The sequence below is a fragment of the Lynx rufus genome, unplaced genomic scaffold (genome assembly GCF_022079265.1).
Source record: "Lynx rufus isolate CCGP_SWC_20201006 ecotype Redwood Valley unplaced genomic scaffold, mLynRuf1.p SCAF_11, whole genome shotgun sequence".
Classification (NCBI taxonomy): domain Eukaryota; kingdom Metazoa; phylum Chordata; class Mammalia; order Carnivora; family Felidae; genus Lynx; species Lynx rufus.
Window position 1 is genome coordinate 25,345,435 of NW_025814825.1, and position 15,999 is coordinate 25,361,433.

Below are 15,999 nucleotides of genomic sequence, written 5' to 3' on the forward strand. Positions count from 1 at the left end.
ATATGTAAATATTTTATATTATATTGCATTGAAGACACTAAAAACATATTGTTTGAAAAGTATATGTTAAAGAAAATATAGTTTTAAAAATATTTGGTTTTCTGTAGGCATAATTCACTATAGTAAAGACTCTTACAACAGAAAATTAAAAATTCCATAAAGAGTGACAGAGACATAAAAAGAGGTACTAACAGAGTGATAAGGAGAGAAAATGAAGGGTAAATACAAACATAAAAGGAGAATTTATATACTCATTAATGTTGTTGAAAAGGAAATGAACACTGGAGAAAATCTAATCAAAAATTTGGAAGACAAACTGAAGAACTCTCAGAATAAAAAGTAAAAGGATGATGAATTGAAAATTATCAAAGAGAATACAACAGACATGGAGGACTCATAACATCAACATATGAAAAGTTGAATTTCCTGGAAACAAAATGAAAACAAATGAAAAGAATGTAATACACAAGGAAATATTTAATAGATAACAAAATTATTGAGCTAAAGTTATCAGGTTGTTTTTGCATGTAAAAATAACTCAGAATTCTAATCATAATTAATAGCATATAGGCCAACTCATTAAATATTGATGGAAGTTTTTAAATTCAATGATGTTATTAAGGTTAATTACGAGGAAGAAAGCATAGAAAAGGAGGAGAAGTAAAGGAGGAAGAAAAGAAGAAGGAGGGGAGAAAAATGAAAAGGGATTAGAAAGAGAGAAGAGAGAAGGAAGAAGATAAGCAGGGAGATAAGGAAAAAGTGGGAAATAATGGAAAGAAGACAGAGAAGAAGGAAGAAGGGGGAATAGTTAGGAAGAGGAGGGGGAGAAGGATAAAGGGAAGGAGAAGGAAAGTGACGAATAGAAGGGATAGGTGGAGAAAGGAATAAGAGGGAAGAGGAGAAGGAGAAGGAAGGATTAAAGTAGAGGGAGGAAGAGGAAAGGCAGCAAGAAGGGTATGAAGGAGAGAAGAGAAGGAGGAAGGAGAAGAGGAGGGAGAAAAAGAAGATGGAGAAAAAGAGGAGAGAACAGAGGAAAGAGTGAGAAGGAAAGATAGGAAAAGAAAAAGGAGGGGAGAAGATGGTGAATGGAGTATTCTCAGGCTTCTGTATAGCATTACATACAGGAAAAACAATGGAGCAAATTCTATAGAATCCATACAATAGAGCAAATTCTATACAATATTAAGGGAAAAGTTGTAACACAAGAATATTATACCCAGCTAGGTATTAATTCATGCATAAATGCAACAGAAAATGATTCTCATATATATTATCTAAGAAAATATACCACTCTTGCTAAATCTATTGCTCAAATAACTACTCTAGCTGAACAAAAAGTCATCAATAAAGAAATGAACAATGGCTAAATTGCAGAATAGAGAGATTCAACAATCACTGAAACCCCTGGAACATAGGCTTCAGTCCAAATAATGACCATAAATGCAGATGGGATAAAACAAAAGAATGAAAATGTCAAACATATATATTAGAGAAACTATTATATATTAGAAGAAGGAGGATGAAGTGGAGAAGGAGGAGACAAGAAATAACAATAGTAAACTGGGCCTAAAAACTCAGATTATAATACCAAAACATGATTGAGTAGGTGGAAGGAGAGGAGAGAAAAAGAGCATGCCAGTATCATCTTACATAGGAAGAGATACAAATATACGGCTTCACATTTGATTCTGAAAGAGAAATAGCAATGCATGTAGATTAAGCATAAAGGAAACCACTAAAGAGTAAAAGATGATGCTTACTTTCCAGTTGTGGTGGTGGAGGGTGGGGAAACCACAGTAATAATAATGGTAATAGAATGCTAAACATCATAAAAACAATTTAGAATGTATAAGTAGAAATGATAGAAGATTAAATATATTTATATTATACTACCTGTCAATTGTATGCCAATAAATTGGAAAACCTAAATGAAATGAACAAATTCCCAGCAACACACAGTCTACACTAAAGAATAATGAACACCAGGATGCCTGGGTGGCTCAGTCGGTTAAACATCTGACTCTTGATATTGGCTCAGGTCATGATCTCACAGTCGTGGGGATTGAGCCCCATATCGGGATCTGTGCTGAGCATGGGGCCTGCTTGGGATTCTCTCTCTCTCACTCTCTCTCTGCCCCTCCCTCCTCAAAATAAATTAATAAACTTAAAAAAATAAATAATAATAAACACCAATCATCCTCAAGTTTTTACCCAAAAAATTCAAGAGAAGGGAACACTTCCTAACTTATCCTATGAGGCCAGAATTATCCTGCTACAAAATCCCAAAAAAGGGAAAAGAAAACTACAGACCAATATTCTTGAGTAATATTGATGCAAAAATCCCCAACAAAATACAGTAAACTTGGTTTGCAAGCACAGTTTGTTCTGGAAACATGCTTAAAATCCAAAGCACTTGTATATCAAAGCGAATTTCAAGAACCATTGGCTCAGCTGTGATCATGCGACATTTGGTGTCACATACTACTCATATTGCAAGACACGGCTCATTTATCAAGTTAAAATTTATTAGAAATGTTTGCTCATTTTGCAGAACACTTGCAGAACAAATTACTCATAATCCAAGGTTTTACTGTACTAGGAAATTGAATTCAATAGCATAATAAAAAAAATTATGCACCAGGACTAACCAATATATTCTTGGAATACAAGGATGGTTCAACATACAAAGATCTATCAGTATAAAATAGTATGTTACCTAAATGAAGGAAAAAAAAAAACACATCATCTCAGGGGAGGAAAAGCATTTGACAAAATGCAATACCATTTCATGATAAAAACTCAACAGACCAGGAAGAAAAGGAAACTACCTTAATATAATAATGGCCATGTATGAGAAACTCAAAGCTATCGCCATACTCAATGCTTGTCCTCTAAGGTCAGGAACAAAACAAGAATGTCCATTTTCAACACTTCCATTCACCATAGTACTAGAAGTCTTAGACAATTAGGCAAGAAAAGAAAAGATTTTCAAATTGGAAAGAAAGAAGTAGAAGTATCTCCATTGTCAGACAACATGACCTGATATGTAGAAAACTTTAAAATCAGACACACACCCAAACACACAACTATTAGAATTAATAAATGAATCAGCAAAGTTGTAGGATACAAAATCAATGCACCAAAATCAGTTGCATTTCTATACGTTAACAATGAACAATCTGAAAGGGAATCCAAGAGCAATTCCAGGTAAAATAATATCAAAAAGTATAAACTACCTAGGGATACACTTAAAACCAAAACAAACAAACAAACAAACAAAAACACATATAGTGAAAACTAGAAAATTTTTCTGAAAGAAATTAAAGACACAAATAAATGGAAAGACATTTGTGTTCATGAACTGGAAGACTTCATATCGCTAAGATGTCAATACTACCTAAAGCAATCTACAAATTCAATGTAACCTCTATCAAAATTCCAATGATGTTTCAGGGAGAAAGAGAAAATTTCATTCTAAAATCCCCCCCCCACAGGGGACCTCAAATAGCCAAAACAATTTTGAAAAAGAACAAAGTTGGAGACCTCAAATTTCTTGAATTCAAAACATATTACAAAGCTATAGTAATCAAAACAGTGTGGTACTGGCAGAAGACAGACACACAGACCAATGGAATAAAGTAAAAGCTCCAGAAATATTATCACATTATATGGCCAAATGATTTCAAACAAAGGTGTAAAAACCGTTCAATGAGAAAAGGACGGTCTTTTTAACAAATGGTGCTGGGAAAGCTGGGTATCCTCATGCAAAAGAAGTAGGACCCTTACCTTAGTTCATGTTAAAAAATTAACAGAATGGATCAGAGACCTAAAAATAAAACCTAAAACTGTATAACTCCTAGAAGAAAACGTATGAAAAATTTCATGACATTGGATTTGGCAATGATTTCTCAGAAATAACAAAAAAGCAAAGGCAACAACAACAATAATAAAGAACAGATAATATGGACTTCGCCAAAATTAAAAATTTCTCTGCACCCAAGGACACTACCAACCAAATTAAAAGGCAACCCATAAAATGGGAGAAGATAATTACAAATCAATATCTGATAAGAGAGTAATACCTGGAATATACATACAAAACTACAACTCAGTAACAAAAACAAACAACCCTATTAAAAATGGGCAATAGTCGGGGCGCCTGGGTGGCGCAGTCGGTTAAGCGTCCGACTTCAGCCAGGTCACGATCTCACGGTCCGTGAGTTCGAGCCCCGCGTCGGGCTCTGGGCTGATGGCTCAGAGCCTGGAGCCTGTTTCCGATTCTGTGTCTCCCTCTCTCTCTGCCCCTCCCCCGTTCATGCTCTGTCTCTCTCTGTCCCAAAAATAAATAAATGTTGAAAAAAAAATTTAAAAAAAAATGGGCAATAGATTTAAATAGACATTTCTCCAAAGAAAATATGCAGAGGGACAATAAACACATGAAAAGCTGCTCAACATCACTAATTATTAGGAAAATGGCCAGTCAAAACCAAAATGAGATACCACTTCACACCCATTAGGACAGCTATTATGAAAACAAAAACAAAACAGAAAAACAAGTGAGGGTGAGGATGGGAAGAAACTAGAAATTTTGTGAGTTGGTGGGAATGTGAAATGGTGGACCTGCTGTTGAATATGATAAAGTAGTTCCTAGGAAAGAAAGAAAGAAAGAAAGAAAGAAAGAAAGAAAGAAAGAAAGAAAGAAAGAAAGAAAGAAAGAAAGAAAATTAAACATAGAATTATCAGATGATCCAGCAATTCCACTTCTGACTGTATACCTGAAAGTACTGAAAAGATATACTGAACATATATCTGTACACCCACGTTTAGAGCAGCATTATTAAATAGCCAAAGGATGGAAGCAACTCAGGTGTCTATCAACAGATGAATGGATAAACAAAATGTGGTATTAGTATACTATGGAATGTTTCTTAGCTTTAAAAAGGAAGGAAATTCTGACACATGCTACAACGGATGAAACTTTAATATATGCTCAGTGAAATAAGCCAGTCATAAAAGGACAAAAACTGTATTACTTCACTAATATGAGGCACCTAGAATAGTCAAATTTATAGAGACAGAAAACAGAATGGTGGTTTCCAGGGTCAGGGAAGTGGGGAATGGGGAGTATTGTATAGACTTTCAGTTTTGCAGTATGAAGTATTCTAGAGATGGATGGTGGTGATGTTTGTAGAACAATGTGAACATACTTAATGACATTAAGCTATACACTTAAAAGTGATTAAAATGATAAAATTTCTATTATGTATATATTACCACAATTTAGAAATTAAAATTAAAAACTATAAACATGTATTTTAATAATTATTCTAATATCTAAAGTTGTCTTAAATTGTGAAGTTTATCCACTAAGTTAAAAACAATAAAAAATAATAATTTAGGGGCACGCACTTGGGTGGCTCAGTCGGTTGAGCATCCAACTTTGGCTCGGGTCATGATCTCATGGTTCACGAGTTTGAGCTCTGCATCAGGCTTGCTGTGTCAGCACAGAGCCTGCTTTGGATCCTCTGTCCCCCTCTCTCTCTGCCCCTCCCCACCTGCACTCTCTCTGTCTTTCATAAATAAACATTAATAAAATAAAATAAAATAATTTAAAAATTAAAAATACAGGAGACTTTCCATTGAATAAATTGGGGAAAAAATGTTTAATTACTTTCTAAAAAGTAAGGGATCAGACAGCTTCAAAAAGGAGATGTTGTGGCAGGGGTGGAGTGGAACAGAGTGACATAGGAGAAACATTTTTTTATACTATTAAACTAAAGTTTGCTTTACTCCAAATTAAATTGTTATGAATTAAGATGTTATTTGAAATGCCTGGGGCAACCACTAAAAATATAACCCAAAAATATATAGTAAAAGAAACAGCATGATAATTAAAATGGTATATAAAATATATCTATTTAACACAAAAGAAAGCAGTAATGGAGGAAATGAGGAACAAAAGAGGTGTAAGACATAGAGAACAAATAGCAACATGGCAGAAGTGAGTTCTTCCTTATCACTAATTACATTATATGTAAATGGATTAAAGTCTCCAATTAAAACAGAGACTGGTAGAATGGATTAAATAACATAATTGAACTACATGTTGTATAGAAATGACTCACTTTAGATTCCAAGACAGATTGAAAACGAAAGAATAAAAATATATTTTGTGCAAAGAATAACCAAAAGAGAACTGGAGTGGCTACACTAATATCAGACAAAGTAAACTTTAAGGGAAAAGTTTTTATAAGAGACAAAGAAGGACATTATATAATGATAAAAGGGTCATTCGATAAGAGTATTAAAAAATTCCAATTAGAAACAAATCTACACCTAACAATAGAGTCTCAACATATATGAATCAAAATTGATAAAATTGAAGGGAGAAATAGGCAGTTCTGAAAAAAATGGTCAGAGAGTTTAATATCCCACTTTCAATAATTGATAAACAACAACAACAGAAGATCAGCAAGTAAATGGAAAATATGAACAGCACTATAAACCAACTAGACTTGAAGATGAAATAGACAATATGAATTGCCCTATAGCTATGAAAATTTTAATTATTAATTTAAAAGCTCTAAGAATATGAAATCTTCTAGATGGTTTCCCTGGAGAATTATACCAAACATTTAAGGATGAATTAACACCAACTTTATATAATCTCTCCCAGAAAATAGAAGATAAGGGAAGACTTCCTAAATCATTTTATTTATGAAGCCAGTGTCACCCTGAAACCAAAACTAGACAAAAACAGTACAGTAAATAAAGTGCAAACCTCTATTTCTCATGAAGGTAGATGCAAAAATCCTCAATCAGAATATCAGCAAACAGAATCCAAAAATATATGAAAAGAATCATAGATAATGACCAGGTGAGATTCATTCAAGGTACATAACATTTGAAAAACAATCAATGTACTCTATCGTATTAATAAGCTAAAGAAGAAAAATCATATGGTCATGTCAAGCAGTGCAAAAAAAAAAAAGCATTTGAGAAATCCAATACCCATTCATGATAAATAGTCTCAGCAAGCTAAGATCTATCAGTTTAATGCAATTTCAACTATAATTAATGCAATTCCTATCAAAGCCATGGAAAAATTCTTTATAAACACAGACAAGCTTACTCTAAAATTTATGTGGAAAGGTGAAGGCCCTAGAATAGTTAAAACAATCTTAACAAAGAAAAATAAAATAGGATGAGTCACTCTGTCCACATATTAAGGTTTACTCTGTAGCAATAGTAATCAAGATAGTGTAGTATTGGCAAAGGGATAGGCACATCATCAATGGAACTGAATGGAAAAATGGAAAACTCAGAAACTCACACATGCCCAACTGGTTACTGACAAATCACAAAAGAAATTCAATGAAAAAAGGATAGTCTTTTTAATAAATGATGCAAAAGCAATTGGACATTCATAGACAAAACCATATATACACACACACACACACATATATATATATATATATATATATATATATATATATATATATACAGTTTATAAAAAAATAAGTCAAAATTGACTGTGGCCTGAAATACAAAATGTAAAATTACAAAGCTTTTAGGAAAAACACAAAAAAACAGGAGATTATCTTCATGGTCTATGGCTAGGCAAGAGTTATACTTGACACCAAAGGTATGATCCACAAAAGAATAAATTTATAAATTGGACTTTACAGAATTAAAAGCTTTTCTTTCTGAAAGACCTTGTTAAGGGTTGAAAAGAGAGAGTACAGAGTGGAGAAAATATTTACAAACAACATGTTTGACGAAGAACTAGTACCTAAAATATATAAAGAACTTTCAAAACACAACAGTAATAGTTAAACAATCCAATTAGAAAATGGGAAAAATACATAAATGGATATTTCACCAAAGAGAATAATACTATATCGATAGCAATGAGCACATGAAAAGGTGTTCACCACAACTACTCATCAGGGAAATGCAAATTAAAACCAGAATGAGTTATCAATCCATGCCTATGAAAATAATAAAATAAAAAATAGTGAAAATACCAAATGCTGGCAAAGATGCAAAGAAACTGGATCATTCCCACATCACTAGTAGTAGTAACATAATATTCCACAGTCACTCTGGAATACAGCTTGATACTTTCTTATAAAACATGCAATTACCACATGATCCAGCAATTGCACTCTTGGATATGTAGCACAAACAAATGAAAATTTCTTCACACAAATATCCATAGTGACTTTATTTATAATTGCACAGAACTGGAAACAACCCAGATGTCTTTCAAAGTGTGAGCTGGTGAACAAGCTGTGGTACACTGGATACCACTAAGTGGCAAAAAGCAATGAACTATTAATACACACACCAACCCGGATGAATCTCCAGAGAATTAAGCCAAATGAAAAACGCAATTCAAAAGGTTCGATTCCATTTATATAACATATCTGAAATGTCAACATTTTAGAAGAGGAGAACACATTAGTGGTCACCAGTGGTTAAGAACAAGACTAGAGGGGAAGAAGTGTGACGCAGATGGGTGTGGTTATAAAGTGAAAACACAAGGGATCCTTACAGGAATAAAATTCTTTAGCACCCTTACTATGGTGGTGAATACACAAATCTACGCATGTGAAAAGATTGTGTAGAACCCAATGTGCACACACATGCACAGAGTAATGAGTACAAGAGGAGAAATCAGAATAGAATCAGTCAATTGTATTAATGTCAATACCCTGGTTGTGATAAGATACAATAGTTTTTGCAAAATGTCACCACCAGGTTGAAACCAGTTAGAGAATATCATGAGATCTCTCTGCATTATTCCTTATAACTGCATGTGAATATGTAATTATCTCAGTAAAATTGTAAACCAAAAAATAAAACTGGATAATTTCATACTAAATTTTAAATCCTGCCCAGCATCCGAAGTGTTTTAAATAGGCAGTTGGGAGTTGTATTAGCTGGTTAAATGTGGATGACCAGTAGGGCTATGGATCAAAAGAATCCATATAATGATAGTGTGATGAATTCAAGGAGAAATCACTGAAGGCAGGGACACAGAAAACCTTAATCAGGGATCAAGTGAGAGATGACAGCGAAGCCAACATTGTACCCAAGGAAATGCAGACTAGATCTGTGCCTTTGGTCACCTCAGCACCCACATTTCCAATACCCCTTCACTTTGCCCAAGTTCATTTGCAATTTACATAATATGTGGAAATCTCCTAAAACAGAGGCATTTCCAATTTATTTCACCATGTTGAACTAATTCTTTTATGCCATATTTTTACCACTTTGATAAAACAAAGAAACATTCTCATTCCCTGGTTTCAGTAATTTTATAATTTTATAAATATATGTGAAATAAGTTTTCCAATCACTGTGATAATGACAGGTTTTTAAAAATAATTTTAAGGCGTTTGAGGATTTGAAAGAAACATCTTACACTTGTGGTCTTAATTAATTTTAATTTAATGTTTAGAAAATTTTGATTAAATAAGTTTGTAATCAACACTTAAATGCCTGAGGAAATTTAATTTGTTAATTTTTAATGTTTTGATTTCTTAGTCTTACAAGCAGCATTTCAATGTTCAGAGAAGTATTATTTAATTCATTTATACATTTATTTAATTGTGTATGAAATAAAATACAACAGGAGTGAAGTTCCTTATGGGCTAAAGATCATAATAATCAACTTGCAGATCTGGGATCTAAGTCGTCTGCCTCCATGACACCAGGCTGCCCTGGACAAGACTACATGCTCTCTTTACAGCCTCTCGGAGCTGAGTGGTCCTCATCTAGAAGGATGACTGGATCTTACCTTATGGGGTTGTCCATCCTGGACACGGTGAGGAATGCAGCAAGATTCGCCGTGTAGGAGGAGCACACGATGAGGGTGAAGAGCCACCAGCTGCCCATCACGATGCGCATGGCCATGGAGTTCACTGAGGATTCGCCACCTGCAGGGGGCCAGCACAGTGGATTGGTCCTGGGCTTCCACTCTCACTCCCATCCCCACAGAAGTACTCCAGCCTGAAGCCTGGCTTACGGAACCACCACTGGGGATGGGCTGGGGAACAGGGGAGTGATTTGCTGACTGGTTATGGGGGACCACAATGATAATTCTGGGAAAAAACCCAAAGCCCACCAATCTCAGAAAGGAATGAAGGCCCACCAGATACGATAAAAACGTAGGATTCGCCTTTTAGCGATGTGGTGTTTGTCAAAATGCCAAGGATAGAGTTCTGAATATCAAATCTTCCAGTTAGAAGACTCTACCTCCCTGTGTTGTTTCCAGGGCTGCAACCTGATGTAAGATCCTTTTCGAATTTCAGATTCATAGAGAGTAGTCTCAGGAATTCTGTAAATATAGAATTACCTCCTACCTGGAGGGTTCCCCAGCTTTCTTTCAAACCTCAGAAATGAGATATCACTTTTATTAATATTCAGCCCTCACTAGATGACTTTTTTTTCCCTGGGATTTTCAGAAATCATTGCCTGTGACTTGCAGTCAGAAGCTGCCCGGTTGAGGCCAATTATTTCTCCCTGGTCCCTTAGGTGGTAGCAGAAGAAACTTCTCACTGACTGTTCTTATGTAACCTTGCAAACAGGTGCTACAGGCTTTGCCATGGTGCAACTAAGGCCAACACTCACATTAGGGAACTTTGCAATTTGTTGTTTTGGTCCAAACTGCATAATCCTGTAACTCACCAAGTGCTCTCCAGACTTCACAAAGAAAGGGGACTTTGTATCTCAAGAATGGATGGAGTACTGCTTAGATGATTACAAAACAATTGTGATTTTTTTTTCCTATTAAGACTTCAAATTTAAGTGAGATTCAGTTTCATCTGACATACCCCATGTGCATAACAATCAATCTGATGTGGGAGGGGAGAAAAGTGCAAAGCAGAACTCCAAAGTCAATTTTATCTAAAGTGCAGAATTAGGCTTTGAAGTTGAGTTCCTTGTCACTTCAATTTAATTTCTATCTGATATAACTCAGAGAAACTGAGTGCAGCATGATATCAGTATCGTTCTAGAGATTAAATAAAACTGCATTTAAAAGGACTTTGGCAAAACGCATCTAAGGAATCTGCCAATGGGCAAGTTCTTCCAGGCCCGTAGAGCTACAGCAACATCAGGAAACCAGGAAAGTACCTTGCTGTACGAAGGCGCCGTAGACTATCCAGATGGCACTGTGCAAGGTGGCCGAAGCGGATGGTCGGGGCTGGGCAGCACTTTGAGCCCTCACGGCCTGTATCCGATTCAGCACAAAGATGAGCACACCCACCACAGGGATGGCGGCTGCAATGCAGGCCCAGACAGCAAAATCAAATGGAGCAAAAAGAGAGAAGATGCTGATTTTCTCCTCGGGCTTCTTGATTAGGATTCCCACTGAATAGTCCATGTACCGCTTGCTGAAGTCCACAACGCTCTCCCTCTCCGGGGTGATCGTGATGGCAGAGATGGCCAAGTCTGCTCTCTGAAAGGCAAAATCATCTGATCAGAAAGCAGTCCTCAGCTTCCTGCTGGGTCTCACCCTGTGTCAAGGCTCGCCCTCTGCCCTTTGGGTTACTCGGTCCAGAGGAAATGGATTCAAGAGGTGACACGCCGTGACCTTGAATACTGTAAAAAAAAATAATCCAGCACTAAATTGTCTGCTTGAATTGTAGTTTGTCTTTACTTTCTTGTTCTTCTCACAAACTATCACTATCTTCTTTCTTTTGCTGGTATTTCTCTCTACTCCATCCCTGCCCCCCACCAAGAAGTCCCTTCTCTCTTCTTCTAGGCTTATCTGCATCCTTCTTATACCTCCGTTAAGCCTCTCCAAACTTCCATTAGCCCACATGATGTCTCCCTTTTCCGAGGTTCTTCAGAAATTATACGGTGAGTTGTACAACTACTTTATATCTCATCGATGTCTCAGTCCCTGGTTGTTTTGTATGTAGACTCTATGCCAGAGAGTAATGTCCTCCAAGCAAAAAGGGGTTATCTACTTCTCTTGATTGTCCACTGCCCTTAAGTCATGGCCTCTCAGACATATGGGTTGATTCTTCATATTAGTAAAGCCACGTTGTAAAGAGACTCTCTGGGCACTCTGTACTGTGACCTCTAAAGCAACTTGCAAGATTTCTGCTTTCCAAGATGGGATTAATTTTAAAATAGACAAAGACTCCATTAAGATGGAGTTAGATGTGAGATTAAAGCTGCCAAGACTGGTGGAGGTTAGGATACTTATGCCTAGATGGATGGTGGCAGCCAATAATGGGCCTGGAGTCCCCACTTAAACCACTGGAACACTAAAATATATAACGACCATCCTGATCTTGACTCTTGGACCTCTAAGTGGGAGGCATCAACAGAACTAGGTTTATTTTAGGGGCATTTAGGTGGCTCAGTCGGTTGAGCATCCGATTCTTGATTTCAGCTTAGTCATGATCTCAGGGTTGTGAGATTGACCCCTGTATCTGCACTAGGCATGGAACCTGCTTGAGATTCTTTCTCTCCCTCTGCCCCTCCCCCGCTCATGCACAGACACACACACACTCTCTCTCTCAAAAAAATAATAAAATAATAAAAGAAAAAAGAAAATATCTCCTCAAAAAATAAAAATAAAACTAGGTTTTAGAATAACCAGCTCTAACAACTAATTCAACCTGTATATGTAAATTGGGAAAACATACATAGAAAGATTTTATCAGAAAAAAAATTATCAGGTCTAATATATGAGCTAGAGAGGCAGCAGATATACTGATATTGTAAACTATGAAATCCAAAAAATAATATAAAAAATAAATAAATAAAATAAAATAAAATAAAATAAAATAAAATAAAACAAAACTGAAATCCAACAACATATCTAGAGCAAGGAGAAAAAATGTTGGAGGTAACGTTGCTGAAGCTCTCCTCTTAGAGTTGTTACATTTGCATCTCTGGTTCTTGCCTCTTTTTTCAAAAACTCAAGATCCAGGGATTTATTTTTAAGGATTTAGAGAGTTCAGACCATAATTAAGGATTAAGAAGAGATCTAGTGGAGCAGGATAGGTTTACAAACATAGGAATAAGGAAAAGTAATTAATTAAACCAGGTCCAGAAGAAGTACAAGGGATCGACTCATGACACAGGTAGAGGGATGGCTTGTAACATGAGGAAAACAATCTCTATGGGATATCGCTGAAGGGCCCAACAAAGGACAAGGTAAGGAACTTGGGCTGTCCTGAAGACCTAGCTGAGGTTAGAGACCACACATTGTTCACATACCCATCTGAGCAAATTTGTGATTTTCTCCTCTAATTCCATGCAGCAACTTGGATGTCAGAGTCAGCGGGTAGATAATATAATCAAGTCAGGGTTTCAGTACAATAAGAAACCCAGAACAAAAAGAATCACAAAAGATGAAGGGAACAGCATTATCTGATCAACCACTGAGGGCACACCAGGCAGGGAAGGATGCAGTATCACAAGGGCACAAAATTCTTACAGAAGAATGAACCTCAGTGGAACAGGGCAGATACAAAAGACCATATATCATATGACTTCATTTATGTTAAATGTTCACAAAAGTATTTCTATAGAGATAGAAAATAGATCAATGGTTGCCTAGGGCTGGGGTTGGGAATGGGATTAACTGTAAATAAGTATGAGGGATATCACTGGGTTGATGGAATTATTCTAAAACGAGGGGCACCTGGGTGGCTCAGTTGGTTAAGCGTCTGACTTTGGCTCAGGTCGTGATCTCATGGCTTGTGAGTGTGAGCCCCACATTGGCCTCTGTGCTGACAGCTCAGAGCCTGGAGCCTCCTTTGGATTCTGTGTCTCCCTCTCTCTCTCTGCCCCTCCCCTACTCATGTTCTGTCTCTCTCTCTTCCTCAAAAATAAATAAACATTAAAAAATTTAAAACTAGATTATGATGATGGTTGCAGAACTCAGTAGATTCACTAAAAATCATTGAATTGTATATCCTAAATGGGTGAATTTCATATATAAATTAATACCTCAACAAAGTTTTTTAAAAAAAATCTTAGGGGAAATTGGAGACATTTGGTCTGCCTTTATGAGTTTATAAAGCGAAGGACCAATGTTTTAGGAGCAAAGGTTCAAAAGAGTCAGAAGGTTAACAGGCAGTCGTCATGGAGTGAGACAGTGACAGTAGTATGTAGGACGCTAACAAGATGCGTCTGTACGGTGCTGATGTGGAGCACAAACAAAGGTCACTGGAGGTGAGGCGGTCAAAACGCTGGGAGCCCAGGGTTGTCCATAGGGATGTCAGAAACATCAAAGTTGGTGGCAACATCAACACTAGAGAGGGAAGGCTTTAGCAGATACCACCATCATAAATGATTGTAAGGAAATGACCCAGAGGTCATGGGAGGACAGGAGGCTTGGATGGGAACACAGTGAACTGGCCTCATACCATGAGTCTCAATGAGGATCCAGGCTCTATAGGAGACAGGAAGAGTAATTATTTGAAACTAATTTGAGGAGGTAGGGAATGCTGTATCACTTACACACAACAATACAGACACATGCACACACCCATTCACACACACACACACACACACACTTGCATATACACACCCCACCTGTGGGTCATGAGGGAGAAAAGAATAAGCATTCATTAACTTCCCATGAGAACTAAGTTCTTATTTCAGCCCAAATATGGGGGTAGGTTTCAAGAAGGTGTATTATAAAGCAGGCTCAGCAGATAGGCTCAAAAGGAAAGACAGCAATGAGCACTGAAGGAAAACACAGTGCCAGGAAATGAGAAAAATAAAAGAGCAGAAATGGGTGGGTTGAAGAAAAGAGAGTCTTAGTGAGTGAAGAGTGAGTGGTAGGCTGTGGTTTGTTTAGTTAGTTCCAAGGTTCTAACTGCCTAATGGATCAAATTTAGATATCACCCCAGAGGCAGACTAGGGTGCCCCTCCCCATGGTCCTGCTTTTGGGACCTACCTTGCTGATGAGCTCCCCGATCATTCCGTTCCAGGAGGTGTTATGGAGCTGGTGACCATACCTGCCATCGGGGGCTTGGTAAATCTCATATTTGAAGCCCAGAGCTTTGGCCAATGCATCCAGGACATCTATGGAGAACCCTTTGTAGCGCTTGGGCTGTCCAAGGATGTTCTCAGCCACCATCACGAAAGGCTCTTCCTGAGGACAACAGAATGGATGTTCTTCAATTAAATAACAGGTTCATTAACACATATATTTCCAGGGCATTATTGGAAAGATCAACCTGATGAATCATAGCTTTAGAATGTTTCCCAACATGGGCATGTATATGCGCAATTTAGGGCTGGAGTCTGAACATCTCTGTCCTTTTTTAAAGCAGTTTATGGAAACTCAGAGCATACTACATAGGAAGATCCCTGCAACCAGCATATTGATGGAGGAATGGAGATTTACTTGTCCTGTGTGATGTTATCCCAACTTCTGCCCAGAACCCCATTGCCAGAATGACATGATTTGTTTTTATTCCTTCATTTGTGACATTCAGGACTCCATCCTTAGGAAATGCCATAATTCTTCAGGACCCACATAAGAACTGTGGTTACTTCTCATCCAGGATAAAGAACTACAATAAAAGCTCTATGATATTTGATTGAGAGAAGACAGAATTACATCTATCAGATTGTACTAGAAAATGGATTCTGATTCATGGGAGAATGTCATACCATAAGTCAAAGGACAGGACAGAATTAAACCCCACAGTGTCCGAGCCCAAAGCCACATTCACACATTCTGTGCTTTGTCATGTGTGCTCCTGTAGGGCATGCAGTCCTCTGGAAAACACCTCAGCCTTCCCCGCCACAATCCTGTGAAACTGACCAACAGTGGACTTTTGGCAAATAGCCTCAGAGAACATACCTCATTAATTTAACTGGGAGTGTGTGTGTGTGTGGGGGGGGGGTGGGTATAATGCCTATTATGTGATGTGCATTCAGGGAATGCAGGAACACTGCTGCCAAAGGCTTCTAGAGCCAAGGAGATGTCAGTGCCTGATGCAACAGAGGGGA

General features: G+C 37.1%; 1 protein-coding gene across 1 annotated transcript in view; it reads right to left on the bottom strand.

Moving 5' to 3' along the window:
* GRID1 (glutamate ionotropic receptor delta type subunit 1) overlaps positions 1-15,999 on the bottom strand; it is a 697,306-nt gene that overhangs the window by 102,776 nt on the left and 578,531 nt on the right. Inside the window, exons 10-12 of the mRNA XM_047072607.1 lie at positions 14,936-15,133; positions 11,143-11,467; positions 9,806-9,944 (exon numbers count right to left, since the gene is read on the bottom strand). Coding sequence (XP_046928563.1) covers positions 9,806-9,944; positions 11,143-11,467; positions 14,936-15,133 — 662 coding nt within the window. The remainder of the gene's footprint in view (positions 1-9,805; positions 9,945-11,142; positions 11,468-14,935; positions 15,134-15,999) is intronic.